Raw genomic sequence first — 15,031 nt, forward strand, 5'->3', positions numbered from 1 at the left:
TAGAGACCAAGTGCCTATTCTTTGCAGCCCAATCTATAGTTTATTAGTTAAGGAATGAATATGGATTTTTTGATTCTGAAATTAATTCATCCAATTAAAGCTTACCAACAAGGAATCTAGAATGATCTGGGATAGGAAATCCATCTAATGTCCAAGTAAATTGAGGTGGTGGATTTCCAGTAGCAACGCACTTCAAAGAAACTGTAGGACCTGGTTGAAGAGTTTGTTCCGAAAACCAATATATGAGTTCAGGACCTGCATCTCCCATATTAAGTTCGGCAATTGCTTGAGCTTGATCCCAATTATTACTAACTATACATTGAAACATTCCTCGGTCTTCTTTTGTCAACGACTTGACAGTTAAACGCGGCGGTTCAGCTATTACTTCCATACGACTATCTTGAGCAATTGGTTTACCTATAACAATACGTGAGTTGTTAACTACTATCCAATATTGACTGACGTTAAATGAGATCATATTTGATCCTCTTTCTACGAAATTGGAATTAAGGGCTTAATTCACTTCATTTATTTATGTGGTTAATCATGATTTCTATCTAGATCAATTTGAGTGCTATATCTAAGAATAGGACTACCATTTATTATTATTATCTACCTTCTCACGGAATATTATACAGTAAATAGGATAAAAAACTTTTGACAGGTTGAAAGTACAGAATATGACCGATATCCAAAAAAGAGAAGGTCACGAAAAGGACGGAATGAGTGATGGCTTCAATATTTTGAGACTGCGAAAGTATAATTTTGATTGACTTTAAAGAATCAAATATAAAATACCAAAGTTGTGTCCAAACTACTTTAGTCAGATCTTCTGAAAAGTGTGTTTGAGTTTTTTTGGACCTTTCTTTCTATATTAAACTCACTACTTACCGTTATGCATCCAACCGACTTGGGTTACTGGATATCCATTTATAATACATTGGAACGTTGCATCTTTTCCAACGTCGACAACTTGTACTTGTGGTTGTACGTGAGCAGATAATTGAGCAGTTACCTCTAACGTTACTCTGATGCTCTCCTCACCAGCTGAATTATTAGCGAAACAAATATAGACACCTCTATCCTCCAGTCGTACCTGTAATAAATATGATAAATAAAAATCCGCTTCATAAAAGTTTTCTCTTGTAGAATACCCTTGAAGATACTTAATATTTCTAATATTAACTTCATTAATTTCATTTCTTGATAAACATTTTCTGTAAATCGTCGTAAAACATTGAGAGTCCCGCTATTTAAAAATTGAGACAATAATGTCTTTTGTTTTTTTGTTTAATAAACAGTTTAAATTTATTGAATTATTTGAAATTAATGTAAGACTTGAAAAAAAAAATAAAAACTGATTATTGATTTCAAATAGAAGTATTTGTTTAAAGTTTAATTAATTAAAAAATAACTAATTACTAATAATTTTTAATCTAATTATAACATAAAAATTGTTAATATATACTAATGCATTATGGTTTATACAATCAACCTCGTGAACTATTTTAATAAATGTATTGAAAGGAACTGACTGAACTTTCCTTAATGACAAACTTAAGCAGCATAAGGACGGAGTTGCGGAGTTGTTAAAAGCTCCAATATATTTTGTCTTATGAACTCAGTTTTTAAGTTGAAAGCTTCTATTTTTCTAATGAAAACTCATCATTATATATCGTGTGAGACATTGTCAAGAAATTTTTATTATAATGGTCCGTTCGTCACTATTTTTTTAATATATTTTGAGATAGAATTAATGCAATTAGAAGGATCTAAATGCATTTCGGTTGTTAATAAATGTTGAAAGACTAAAATAATGAGAAAAAAGTGAAAAATGAAACTTGAAATTTATAAACAACTACGCTTTTTCTGATTCTACGGAGTAATTCATTGTGAATATTAGGCTTTCTACGTCTTTCAAAAGAATTTAATTGGAGTTCATGGGAATAGATTTATATATCTGAAAAATCGAGACGGATTTGAAAATCACAAACTTAGGAGATGGACGTTTACGAGAACTGAGAATAAATACAAACAAATGAAGAAAATATAAGCAAATTAGAGATATAGCAGATATAGTATACAGTAGAAAGGTATGAATTATCATAGATAATTGGTTTAATTATGTTCAAGCTCATTATACGAGGGTTACCACTTAAGTTTTTTGGCTTTATTGTTTTTCAAAATATGCTCTATTAAGATCAACACATTTTTGTATGCGTTCGAACCAATTGTCGAAGCATTTCACCATTCCGATTGAGGTACCTCCAAAACATGTGATTTCGAAGTATCAACCCCTTCCTCACGTGTAGAAAAACATTAATCTCGCAATTTATTTTTGATCTGCGGGAATTCGATGAAAAGTTTTTGTTTGCATTGATGTGTGAAAGTCGATTGTTGTAAAGTTTCGTATAGACGTCTTTTAAAGCGTCGCAATTGAATTTTTTCAACATTTTTTGCAGCAATCGATACGAGCTACATCGCCAAAGGTCGAAGCGAGTTGATCGGCACACAGAAGTTGGTCGAAAGTCAAAGAAAATCATCGCACCAAAATGTTCGCTATTTACATCCATTTTTTGACCAAAATATCTGTAAACAAGTAACAAGTAAACTCGTTTGATAACACGTTCTGAGTACGTCAGATTTGACATATTCAGTGTTGCCATATCTCAAAACTTAAGTAGCAGCCCGCGTATTTGTTAATAAATTGACATTCCTGGAAGCGAACTAACAAATTTGAGGTTTGGTACCATCAACAAAAGGAAACTTGATAATAAATTGGATATTTTAATAGAGAATGAAATTCGTACTATTTTAGTTTTGGGCGGTTTATTCATTTTGATAACTTAGTACTTTTCTCTTGGTGATTTAGGTAAGACCAATAATTAGTTCAACTAGAAAAACAAGGTGATATTTATCGTTATTTGTTTACGCATCTCTTATTCAAAGTGAAATTAACTTCCCACAACATATTTTCATGCATCCGTTGCTTGAACTTCATTTATTTGTTACCTTGGTTCACGAATTAAAACTGAAATCAATATGTTGAGTAGAATTCAGGAAGTTTTCTAATTATGGAAGGAGTTTCCTCTGTAATTGTCTTTACATTAAGTAGAATCTAGTTTAGAAGGAAGATATGAAACTCTGATATTTTAATTGGTTTTCATCCACCTTTGAACGTCGAAAAAGGAAACTGAACCAACTCCAGACATCAATTTCAATTGAGATTTCAGTTTATTGTTCTTTGTAAAGTTTCGTATTCATTCAATTGTCATTTATACCAACGGTAACTTCTAGAAAGTAATTTCTGTGTTTCTGGTTTTTGCTACACTGCATAATATGAATTTGAATATTAATTTTATACAGCTACAATCATTATTAAATAGTATGTTGTAGTATTAGAAAACAAGAAGCGAAGGTAGAGTATAAAATATTTGAAAATACTGGGAAATAATATGGATTTCTCTAGATATTCTAATTAAATCCATAACAACGTGCAATTAGAAATCCCAGTGAACCGACCTAATGAGTATTAATTAACGAAATGCATAACTTTATAAAATAATACAAGCAATGATTTTGCTGAAAACATAGTAGGAAATATTATTGTGATGTTCGAAAACGGAAAATGGACAAGTAGTAGCAGGAAAATGTGACCCAGGAATGAAGCTCGCTATTCCATTGGGCTCAGAATACCATCTGAAGAACCTCGGAGAAACAACGACGAAGCGGACTCACTCGCTAGACTGAGATCGGCGAACCCACCAACCCAGAACTCATCCTTAGTGGGGCTAAAAGCGCTTTCATCACGTCTCTTAACAGCCTTTTCGCAAGGCGGGCTCGGCAGAGATGGATGGAGACGCCTGGCATGAAATAAGCGAAGGTCCGTATAGACGGAATCCAATCGTCTAGGCGCGAAATCAGACTAGTGACCGGACTTCTAACTGGACACTGCTATCTAAGACGTCACCTTCACACCATGGGCATCACACGGATTATTCGGAGTGCCGCTGGTGCATAGAGGAGGACGAAACTGCAGACCACGTTATCTGTGAGTGCCCTGAACACGGGCGCGGTTTAAACACCTGGACAAACCCCATAACCTGCCTAACGACATCAAATAGTTCAAGCCAAAGCGCCTGGTCGACTTCTCAAAGGACATCGGAGTTTGGTAAAGTCAAGTGGGGCCCGATGGGCCTTTCTGAAGGCTACTGTGCTCAACGGCTTCACGGCCGCCCACACCTACGAACTATGAACTATGAACCTCCTTTGACAGTCCGAGGCAGTCCATAAACAAAAATTGCAGTATTAGATTCAAGTTTCTTAAAACCAGAAGAGCATAGCCACTAGATAAGTAGCTTCAGTGGTTGGATTTACCAGTAGGCTGCACCCTAAAGCGGCAGATTTGAAGTAGCGACAAATTTTGTCCTTCAATTATTCATTTCGATTCACCGAGAAGATGAGTTTTAATGAGCTATACAAGAGAATTTCAAGTATTTGGAAGAAAAGCGATGGGATTAAGCGTATAGAAAGAATATATTAAACAAATGGAGAAAAAAAAAAACTGTTTGATGGAACACCTGATGGAGATTTTGATGCTGCTAGTGATTACTTAGTAGTTAATACGTTTTTCGTTATAATAGATAGACTCAGATTCGAATCAGCCAAACGGACTGAGAATTATAACGGATTTAGCTTGAAATTTTCTTAGAAAACAATGCGTACACTTTAAAACTACCTTTCATATTTCACCACATATTGCTTTGTGCTCACAATCGTAGAATTGTTGTCTGTTTTATATATTCGACTAGATTTACCTTCGATATTCTAAGTAAACCCGCTGAAAGTATTGTCAATCTTTCTCCGAGAGCAACAGGTACACTTTGTCCTTGTAGCTCCCTTTTCCAGTAATATCCCGGGACAGGATATCCTTGAGCTACGCATGGTAGAGTAACATCTTCGCCCAAAACTACTCGCCTGGCGTTATATTTATCAACACTGATCCGTGGTTGAGCATCACCCTTTGGCTCCGTAACTATGATTCGACCCGGATATGATGATGTCTGAACTTCACCTGAAATATTAATTACCTTTTGAAACACAGAAAAATTTCTTCGGTACAAACTGTTAAAAGTACAAAGAAAAATTCAACTCGTACATATATATGATTCGAGTAAAGCCGCCAAAAGAAGAATATCGAAACTGTTTTTATATTCATAAAATAGTAGTTAGGGAGCTCAAACTTTTGAGTTATTTTTCACTGAAATTCAGCCAGTGAGAGCACCAAAAAAATTCCAAAATTTTTCTGTATAATGTTTGTTTTTTAAAATTTCTCTCAAGCTAAATGGTGGAAAGTAATTTTCACATAAACAGTTTGAGTGCCGAAATATTAAAACATTTACGGTCTCCATTGTCTGATCATTTTTTTTCTATACCTCATGTATGATTTTAGTGTAAGAAACGTTTTTTTTTCAACTGTTTTGATCACCTAAGACTATACATAAGTTCCTAAACTAACTTTCAAACCTTTAACAATATTATGAATGGAATATTTGATTTCTGTGAACCTTGTCCTCTCGTCGGTTCAACTTAGTTCATATTAAATTTTCTAGGAAGTTTTAATGGAACTGATCTTTTTTTCAAATTAGGCACCACCAAAAGACATTTTGAGAAAGATATTGTAGCTTATAAATCTTTTATTTTGAATTAGCCAGACACGATAACGTCTATTTGGAGTACCGCTGATGCATGGAGGAAGACGAAACTGCAGATAATGTTATCTGTGAGTGCCCTGCACACGGGCGCGGCTTAAACACCCAAGAAAACCTCACAACCTGCCTAACGACATCTCTTTGATGTTCAAGCCAAAACGTTTGACAATATGACAATATTATGAACGTAATGTTTGATTTCAATGAACCTTGTCTTCTCGTCGGTTCAACTTAGTTCATATTAAACTTTCTGGAAGGAAGTTTTAATGGAACTGATCTCTGTGAAGACATCGAATAAAAATTCTTCTCAAAATAAGCCACCACCAAAAGATATTTTGAGAAAGATATTCAAGCTTATAAATCTTTTTTTTCGCGTTAGCCCGACACGATAACGTCTATTTGGAGTTTTACGCCAACTCCACTTTTACCAAAACGTTTTTCAATCATCAATACTCCATTTTTGATGTATTGTTGCTACTCAATTTTTGATGTATTGTGGCAAAATGCAATTTATGAACTCTCTATTCTCCATTTCTAGTAAAATGTTTCTTAGCTGGTTCTCCGCTGATAAATCTTCATTCACGTCAAAGTTTATGTTCTGCTGAATCATATTTTAGGTAAATATTTTATCTCTGAGATCATGCTGTCTTAGAAAACGCTAAGATTTTTCACCTTGTCATGATCTTCGATTATACAATCCATTTACGATTGATGCTGAAATGATGTATTTCCAACCGTATCACATTGGATATCTTTTTTTCGAGAGAGTCGGTGCTCGCACATCTTCCTGTCGTTTATTCTTTTTTCAACGTATCCACAAATGCATTTTCAAATACGCATGTGTTGAGGTCGATCAAATTAAAAGCTTGTTACAGTGACAAAATGTTAGTACAAAATGAATTATGAAGATAGGGAGAAAAGATTTTTTTCTTCCAGTTGACTCTGTATGGGATATATAATATAAACTTGATATATTTCTTTTATAAGGGATAAAAATTCAAGATATTGAAATATATTAACGTTTCTGTTCAGTTTTTCCTAAAAAAAAATGTTACTCCACCATCCAATCATCGATAATCCCGTTCAATTTCAAATTAGAACATCGCTATTTTCAAGGTTTTGTTTCGTAATGTTCATTAAAGCTCTTCCGTATGCGAGATAATTATTTCATTCTATAATTTAGCCGTTCATTGTATGAACATTCAGAAAAAGTATCTTCTACTTCCATAACTGCACGTATATAGTTACTCGAAAGTGCATTATTTAGAGTTGTAATTAACTTTAAAGTTCTGCAACCATGCTTCGAACTAATTTAGACTAAAATGTTCAGTATTTGCCTTGTTAAAAATTTACACTTGTATGCTCAACTTCATATCATAGATAACTTCTTCATATACCGTAATCAAAGAATAGATCTCTGGTCAGTATTAGGTCATATAAAGATTTTGGATATATGGTTGAATCTCAGGTTTATCATAAACAAACATACAGCTCAGTAAAACTTCTCATAAAGCTGGCCTTAAGTACTGATTGTATCACGAAATCAGTGAGTTTTTTCCCCAAATTACGATGAAAATCTGAAAACTAAGGGTCTTACCCAGTAGAAGCTCCTTCAATTATTATAACTACAGTTATTGCTTTGCTTTAACACCAACCACTTAGATAATTAAGGCTTCGTCCTTTTCAGCCGTCTCTATAGGTTGGTATCCACATGTTTTAAAAACCGCTGTTCGTTATTCATTGCAAATTTAGTTGATACCTGCCTGTCTATTTCCAGGTTCCTATGAAGATTGAATCAACGATGCTCCTTAGTACTTTATTTTGGAATCTCTGGATTATTTGGGTGTAGCTTTCGCTGACATATCCCCATAGTTGAATCCCGTAGGTTTCAGGATTTGTTCATATCCAAGTAATATATTAAAAATTCACAGAGTGAATTGTCTTCCCTGCAACCACTGCATTCTTTTGTATCCAATACCTGGTTCTTCTCGTTAATTTTTAATTGATTTTTAAAATTTCTAAGCACAATATATAACGTGGAATTGGAATCCAATCAATTCTATTATATTCCTACTTTTGAAATTTGTTGTTGTTCACTTATTAAGGGCTGTTTGCTTTATGTAAATACTGAATTCACCGCCACGCTCTTGAAATTGACCAATAGTTGCAATGGCGAACCTGAACAAAGGCAGACGGCTTCATTGGTCGGATAAGTGAGTTAATATTTCGCATCATTGCATAAAGAGAAACATTGCAAAAAAGTACTGTACTTGAAGAAAGACACTTCAAATTGGTTATCTGCTGTTTCCTAACCTCAAAGTTTCAATCTCAGGAGAAAGATCTTCAACGAGGAGGTTATCGTATACGTAATCGGTAATTTTGATGGGAAAGACATCAAAGAATATTTCGGACTACGTATATAAACTTAAAAAGAGGTTATGTTAGAAAAATGAGGTAAAACATTGATACATAACCATTCAAATTATGTTGTTGGGCCGTGTTAACAAAATTCTAGTTCAAGAAATAATACAGGTCTGCGAAAAAGAATATTTTTCAAGTTCCATGAGATAATTTTCTGAATCATATGTTTCGAGGTACGCTGATTTCAAAAATAACTTCCATTAATCTCTATCACTTCATTGAAGTTTTCTTTCATATGAAGTGAGTGTCCCATTGGAAGAGATGCAAATACAGATGAGCGCCATTCTGATGAATCATGTTCTATTTCAAAAGATTTTGTGAGCCCAGGAATATCATTGCAATAAACCAGGTTGCTCTCTCAAATGAGGTACCAGATAATGAAAGGTTTTTCTTTTTTATCCTAAAACCTAGCAACTCGGTTGCATCTTTCAAAAGATCTGACTAGGTCATTGAGCTCAAGCTTAGAAAAAAGTTGTCTACTGAATAATCTGATCTAGATTCGTTCTGGGGAGCATGTCCTCTGCTTCACTCAGGATTTCATCTAAATTAGGAGGTAAACGCGGAATTGGTATTTCAGAGCTATGGGACACTGATTGAATAGCTGAGTCAAGGTTAGGATGAGATATATTTTCTTCTTATTTTTTGTATTAAATCCTTCCAAGTCTACCGAGCAGAAATAGCAGTCATTGGGGTGATTTTTCTACTCACACCATATCATAGAAATGCCAAAACAACACGCAGTTTTCTCACCTTTAAACCACAAGCAAAATAAAATCATTCATATTTCTTTGATGACTTTTCACTGTATACTCACGTCAAATATAACAGAAGCTGTCTGGAGAAATCACTGTATCCATATAAGCCAAAACAAATATAAAAATAAGCGTTTGAATGCTGAATGTCAACTGAATATGGCACAGGGTTAACTAGATTATAAACTAAGCCTGTTCAATCTAACTTAACATGTTTAAAAAACAACAATAAATGCAACTGTCTGCCTAAAACCAAAAATTCTTCATCCTCCTTTTTCATTCATGTACCATATGATATTTTCTCAAAATTTATTAGTTTTCCATTATTATTAGAGAAAAATAAATATCTCCACTGGGTGAATTTTCTTCTTTTCCAAGTATTCAACTTACGTTTAGTCTTGAAATATCTCATTCAGACTCAACTATCTTAATTATCGTGGTATTGCTTGGCATTCTTTTAGCAAATTTGTTCACGAACTGCTGACCATAGAGCTCAAGCGTACGTTCTGTAGAAGACAGCCCATTACGAACACCCTTTGTGTATTTGTGAAGTGAAAACGGGAGCTTACCCGAGACTCATTTCACCGACAGAGATCAAACGAAATATTTGAGTAAACGCGTAAGAAAAAGTTGGGTCTCTATTATAAACGAACACCTAAAAAGAATGCCGTTGTCGATTAGCTAAGCTTTTATTTGTTTTTAAAATTTTTAGCTAAGTGTATATTCCAATAATATGTCTAATATGTCTTACTAATTATACATAATTTTTTCTTTATTAACAAAATATGAATTTACACAGAATTGACAATTTTCTATAACGAAAGTTTGCACATCATTTTTCAACATCTTTGTTATATCATTTTGAGGATATGACTTCTTCTAAATATCATACAACAACTGCAGTCTTCTATCTATCATATCTATCATCATTAGTATTGTAATTTGCTGTTTCTCACTTGATACTGGTCACATTGACGGAACTTTAGAAGCAAGTAGTGCAAGAGCAACAATTGAAAAGCACTTAAAATGTCTCGCGCTAGTTAAGAAGCTTGACATTTGGGTATCTAACGAATTGGAAGAAATGCATTTAACACAAAGAACCAACATTTGCGATATGCACCTTAATCAAAATGAAGTCTACCGTTTCTTGAAAAGACTCATCATTGGTGATGGAAAATGGATCCTGTACAGTAACATAATTCGAAAAAAATCATGGAGCAAACACGGTTTACCAGCACAAACTACATCTAAAGCTAAAAAACAACAAAAAAAACTCATGCTGTCACTTTGATGGGATTTTTAAGCTGATTCCAAGGAACCAAACGATCAATTCTGATTTTTACTGTCAACAATTAGTGAAACTGGGCAAAGCAATAAAAAACGACCAGAATTGTCATTTCGGAAAGGTTTAAGTCATGATAATACCTCACACATATTTGGAAACTCGTGGGAAACTATTGGAGCTTGGCTAACGGTGACTTGAATCGCATCTGGTTCAGTTTTTGGATGATGAGGAGCAGAAATTTTATGAGCGCGGAATCATGGAGCTGAAAGAAAGATTGTAAAAGGTCATTGTATTATTGATTGAAAACTAGTCTTTGTTGGAAAGAAGTGTTTTAGTTTATACCACAAAACCAAAATTACTTCGCCGCCAACCAATAATATTTTGCAAAAACATTCAGGCTTTTCTCAATTGTGTTTTTCCAACAGGTTTTTTCTGTGCAGCAATATGGTCGCTAAGAAATATAATTACTTATAAGTTTCGTCTTCATCAGTGCTAAAAACCCGTTATTTGTCACTAATCTTGTTTATTAAAATCCTTTCATTTGGTGCCCTCAATATCAGGACATTCTCTCTAACTGAAATTTTTTAGTTGGTACCTTTTTAGAATTCCCTTTATAGGCTAACAGCCGTTTTTTTTGTAAAAAACGTACGGAAAATCCACTTCAGTCACTTCAGTCTCCATCTTGAAAAACACGTTTTATTAAATATCTCGCGAACCGCGCATCGTACGACAAAAATTGCAGACATTATTATTGTAGATAATAATATTTGCCATCTTTTTTATTGGAAACTTTTTTTTGTATAATGCATAGATTTTTACTTATAGCGCTCTAAACTTTTACAATATGGTTTTTGCTAAATATTTAGTTAATGGTCAATGATAAATTGAAATTGGTAGTAACTGAATTGTAGAGCATAAAATTTTCTATCAATTTCAAGGTGATGAGATTTACTAAGATTCACGTTTAATTTAAAAAATCCTAAAAAATCAAAATTGAATACCAACCTTCATATTCTTCTATTCAAAAAGAAATCATTTTTATTATTACAATATATATTATATATAATATAAAATAATACTGTTCAATATAAATTAGCATAATACAAGCATAACGTTAATTAATAATAACAATAACAATTCTTACGATGTAGCGTAACTGAATATTTAGAAAAAACAATTTTGAAAAAAGTTTGGAGCGCTATAATTAAAAACCTATGCGTTATACGAAAAAAAGTTTCAAATAAAAAAGATCGCAAATATTATTATCTACAATAATAATATCTACAATTTTTGTCGTACGATGCGCGGTTCGCGAGATATTCAATAAAACGTGTTTTTCAAGAGTCTGAAGTGAGTCCTCCTTCCCCATGACGCCTACTTGAATTTACATTCAGACGACATCCCTAAACGCATTCAGAAAAAAATATCTGTTCCCGTATGTTTTATCCAGAGCCTACTTTTTTGGTTGGGGCACTTGGACTATTAAATGTTCGCATAATTTATGAAAGTGACATAAATCAATATTCTTATTTGATATGAAAGTTTCTTTATCTACAAGCAACACAAGAAAAGAAGTTGTACACATATAATACATATTTATAAATCATTTCCAGTGGTTTTACTTGTTTTACTTACTTACCGGTTAATTTATGTACAGTACGACAAGCATAATTTTTGTAGCCGTCCCCAGGTCCGGCGTTACTTATATACAGATCACCGTTGGCCAAAACTACATATTTTCCGCCAATGTCGGTGTTTGGATAAATATTAATACTGTCTTCTTGAATCCATGATGTCACCATTACATATTCTGATACAAAATTTGGAATTTTACATTTGAGGACAGCAGTATTGCCGGCTATCACATACTCATCGTGTACTTGAATATCGTATTTTTGCTTAACCACTGTAACAAAAAGGAAAAGAAGATATGAAAGAATGAACAGGATCTCAATTATAAGAATCAGTTAACTTGCAATCGAATGAAGGAAGAAAAAAGCTTACAATAGACTACTACGTTGGAAACTCATTTTATATACGACTATCCAAAATAAAATATTAACGGATTTAAATACCCAGAAGTATCTTTTTACATAGGAACATGTTTCTTAAAAACAAACACGGAAAATCATTCGTTTATTTTTAACAAGGATTCAAATAACAAGAACGGGATAATAGCTTAATGAAGCAAATAATCGAAAAGGCAAGAGAAAAAACTAAAGAATTTCCTTCTTTTATGTCCAATGAAGTAAGAGTATGGTTACCCTAGGGTAAAAAAATCTCAGATTCAACTCAAAAATACGTTTACTGATATGTAAGGAAAATTCATTGTAGAATAAACTTTGATTAGAAAACCGATATTACAAGAAAATTATGTCATATCAAAAATATAACAATATGTTGGTAGCTCAAAGAAAGTCAATCTTTTTTCTGTAAGTTGTCTCAATAATGGGTTTTTCTCCTATCTATCTTCTTTTCCAGTACTTTTTCCACTGTTCTATAGCTTATACCACAGAAGTGTTCGGATCCAATGAAGTACTTGTCTGTTATTTTCCTTCGCTTTGGTGTATCCAGGAATCTATTATAAGGTAACTTCATTATTCTTGCCTAGCTCGTTCAATTTTTCCAGGCAATCCCAAACTAGTTTGAAATTTATGATGTTGTCGGTTTGGATGATAATTTTTTGTTTGCGATAGTTCCTATCTAGATTGAACTAAACACATTTTTCAATTACATTCAAGTATAAAAAACGTGTTTTCGTTAAACATAAAAGAAACCAAAAAGCTTGGACAACATAAGGAGCCCAATATTATATGCCGTAATTTCTACCAGCTGGGCTAGAAGTGGTTACAATTTTTAGTATCCATTTGGTAATTTTTAAGCATATGGAATGAAAAAGTGCTTATATATGGAATGAAATATATTGTAAAAGCTCATTCAATAGCTCAAAACATTTTCTTTGTTACCCATTCCATAATTTTCCTTCATTCCATGTTTAAACTATGATAGTTGGATCATATTTGTATGCATCCATTTATCAAAAACTTCCTTCCATTACTGATAAACTCATTGTAATGAAACACTTTTATAACAGAATTAACTTATGTACTTGAAACATGAATCATATTCAGAGGAATTGCTTCATTCAAAATATCTGCTTTTCCTGGGAATGGGAAAATAATGAATTATATATACATCATTCTTACTGCATCCAGCGATGATACTGACTTTAAAAATATTACTTCACATTCTCCTTCGCGGTAGCTATTCTCAAAACGCTGTTCCAGTGTTTCTTTCGGGAGTAACCAAAATGTAATTGTGCTATTCTGAATAATTTGTAGGATGCCGCTCGAAACTTTTGAATTTTTATTTCACAAAAGTAGTAGCTTATAAATTACATATGAGAAATATAATTTTTTATAAAAAAAATTGTGTGTGTGTGTCAGCTCCGACGCACGACTGGAGTTTACTCCTTAAGTTCGATAGTCTAACCAGACGCAAAAAGAGTTTATTTAACTTAAAAAAGATTGGTTGATTGTCAGAATATTTTGGGCTTCCTTCATTAATTTTTTTTTAATCTGTAAGCTCGCTGTCTCTCGGCTGGAGTTTTTGGAGATTTAGATTTTTTCCCAGTCAAAAAGTATAAAAAAAAATTAGAAAATTTATAAATGCATAATTATAAAAATTTTAACCGACTTTAAGAAAATTGATAAAAAAAGGTTTTTATCAACATTTTTTTTAAATTATTATAATTAATTTTTTATTTAAAATATAATATTATCTTAATAATTAACAAAAATGGTTATAAAAAGATAATTATGTCACTATATCTTTTACAATAATAAATAGTACATGAAAATTATTTAAATAAGCTAAAAAATAACTTTTCGAAAGAAAATTATATAAAAACATTTTTATAATGAAAAAATATTGTCGATTTTTATGATAATATTATCGAATTATTGACTACAGTTGTTAATATTTAAAAATTATTTATAAAATAAATCATAATAACGTGGAAGAATTTATAGACATCGACAAAAAAATTAATTTTTGGTTAGGTTAGAAATTTTCTATTTTATGTTGATGCGCTCGGTAATTCATATTGGGTTGATTATCTAATTTTATGTGTTGTTTTCAAATATATATTTATATGAACTACATCGATAATTATTAAAATATTTAATAAATACAAATTGCACATGCTCATACATATAATACATGAATTATAACGTACCTTGCAACCACGTGTTTGTTAGATGTTCCGGCAATATCATCTACACATTTTTCTGCCATAGTTATTTGAAAATACTTTCAGTTCACTTTAGCGGAACAAAATGATAATAAAACTTCACAATGACAGCAATATAAGTATGTTGACACTGAGAAATTAGAAAGTTGCGCATCATAGGGTGCGCACCAAAAACGTAACGAGGTCATTCATCGATAGATTTTACTCCTCACATTTTTCTCATACCGGGCCCCTTATATATGTAGTCTCGTACTGAGCAATGAAGTATCAGATGTCGTTATTTCGGATGTTCTCCAACCAGGTAGGAGTCAACAAAAATTACAGTGAAAGGTCACTGCCACACGAATAGCGGATTCCAAAAAGGAATAAACAATATTCACATAGTCAGCGGATTCCAAAACTTCGAGTTCATTCATTTTTTTTGTTGTTAAAGTATTCCCTGTAGCCATTGAACATCAGCCCATTTGAAAGGGCTTCCAGAAGAATATTTTTTCTTTAATTCCAATCAATTCAATTACAAATGAATATTTTGACTTATGGTCTTATGAATCTATATGTTTGCTCAATATTTTTCAATAAATTCTTATCTAAAACTATAATTATGATACAA

General features: G+C 32.6%; 1 protein-coding gene across 3 annotated transcripts in view; it reads right to left on the reverse strand.

Annotated features, from left to right (window-relative positions):
- Positions 1–15,031, reverse strand: part of LOC130902472 (cell adhesion molecule Dscam2) — a 104,998-nt gene that overhangs the window by 38,587 nt on the left and 51,380 nt on the right. For 2 of the 3 annotated variants that reach the window (XM_057814647.1, XM_057814648.1), the window contains exons 4-7: positions 11,809–12,075; positions 4,818–5,074; positions 892–1,096; positions 106–417 (exon numbers count right to left, since the gene is read on the reverse strand). In XM_057814647.1, the coding sequence (XP_057670630.1) occupies positions 106–417; positions 892–1,096; positions 4,818–5,074; positions 11,809–12,075 (1,041 nt within the window). The remainder of the gene's footprint in view (positions 1–105; positions 418–891; positions 1,097–4,817; positions 5,075–11,808; positions 12,076–15,031) is intronic. The other variant, XM_057814649.1, reaches the window with a different exon arrangement.

This window comes from Diorhabda carinulata, chromosome X (assembly GCF_026250575.1).
Source record: "Diorhabda carinulata isolate Delta chromosome X, icDioCari1.1, whole genome shotgun sequence".
In the NCBI taxonomy this organism is placed as follows: Eukaryota; Metazoa; Arthropoda; class Insecta; order Coleoptera; family Chrysomelidae; genus Diorhabda; species Diorhabda carinulata.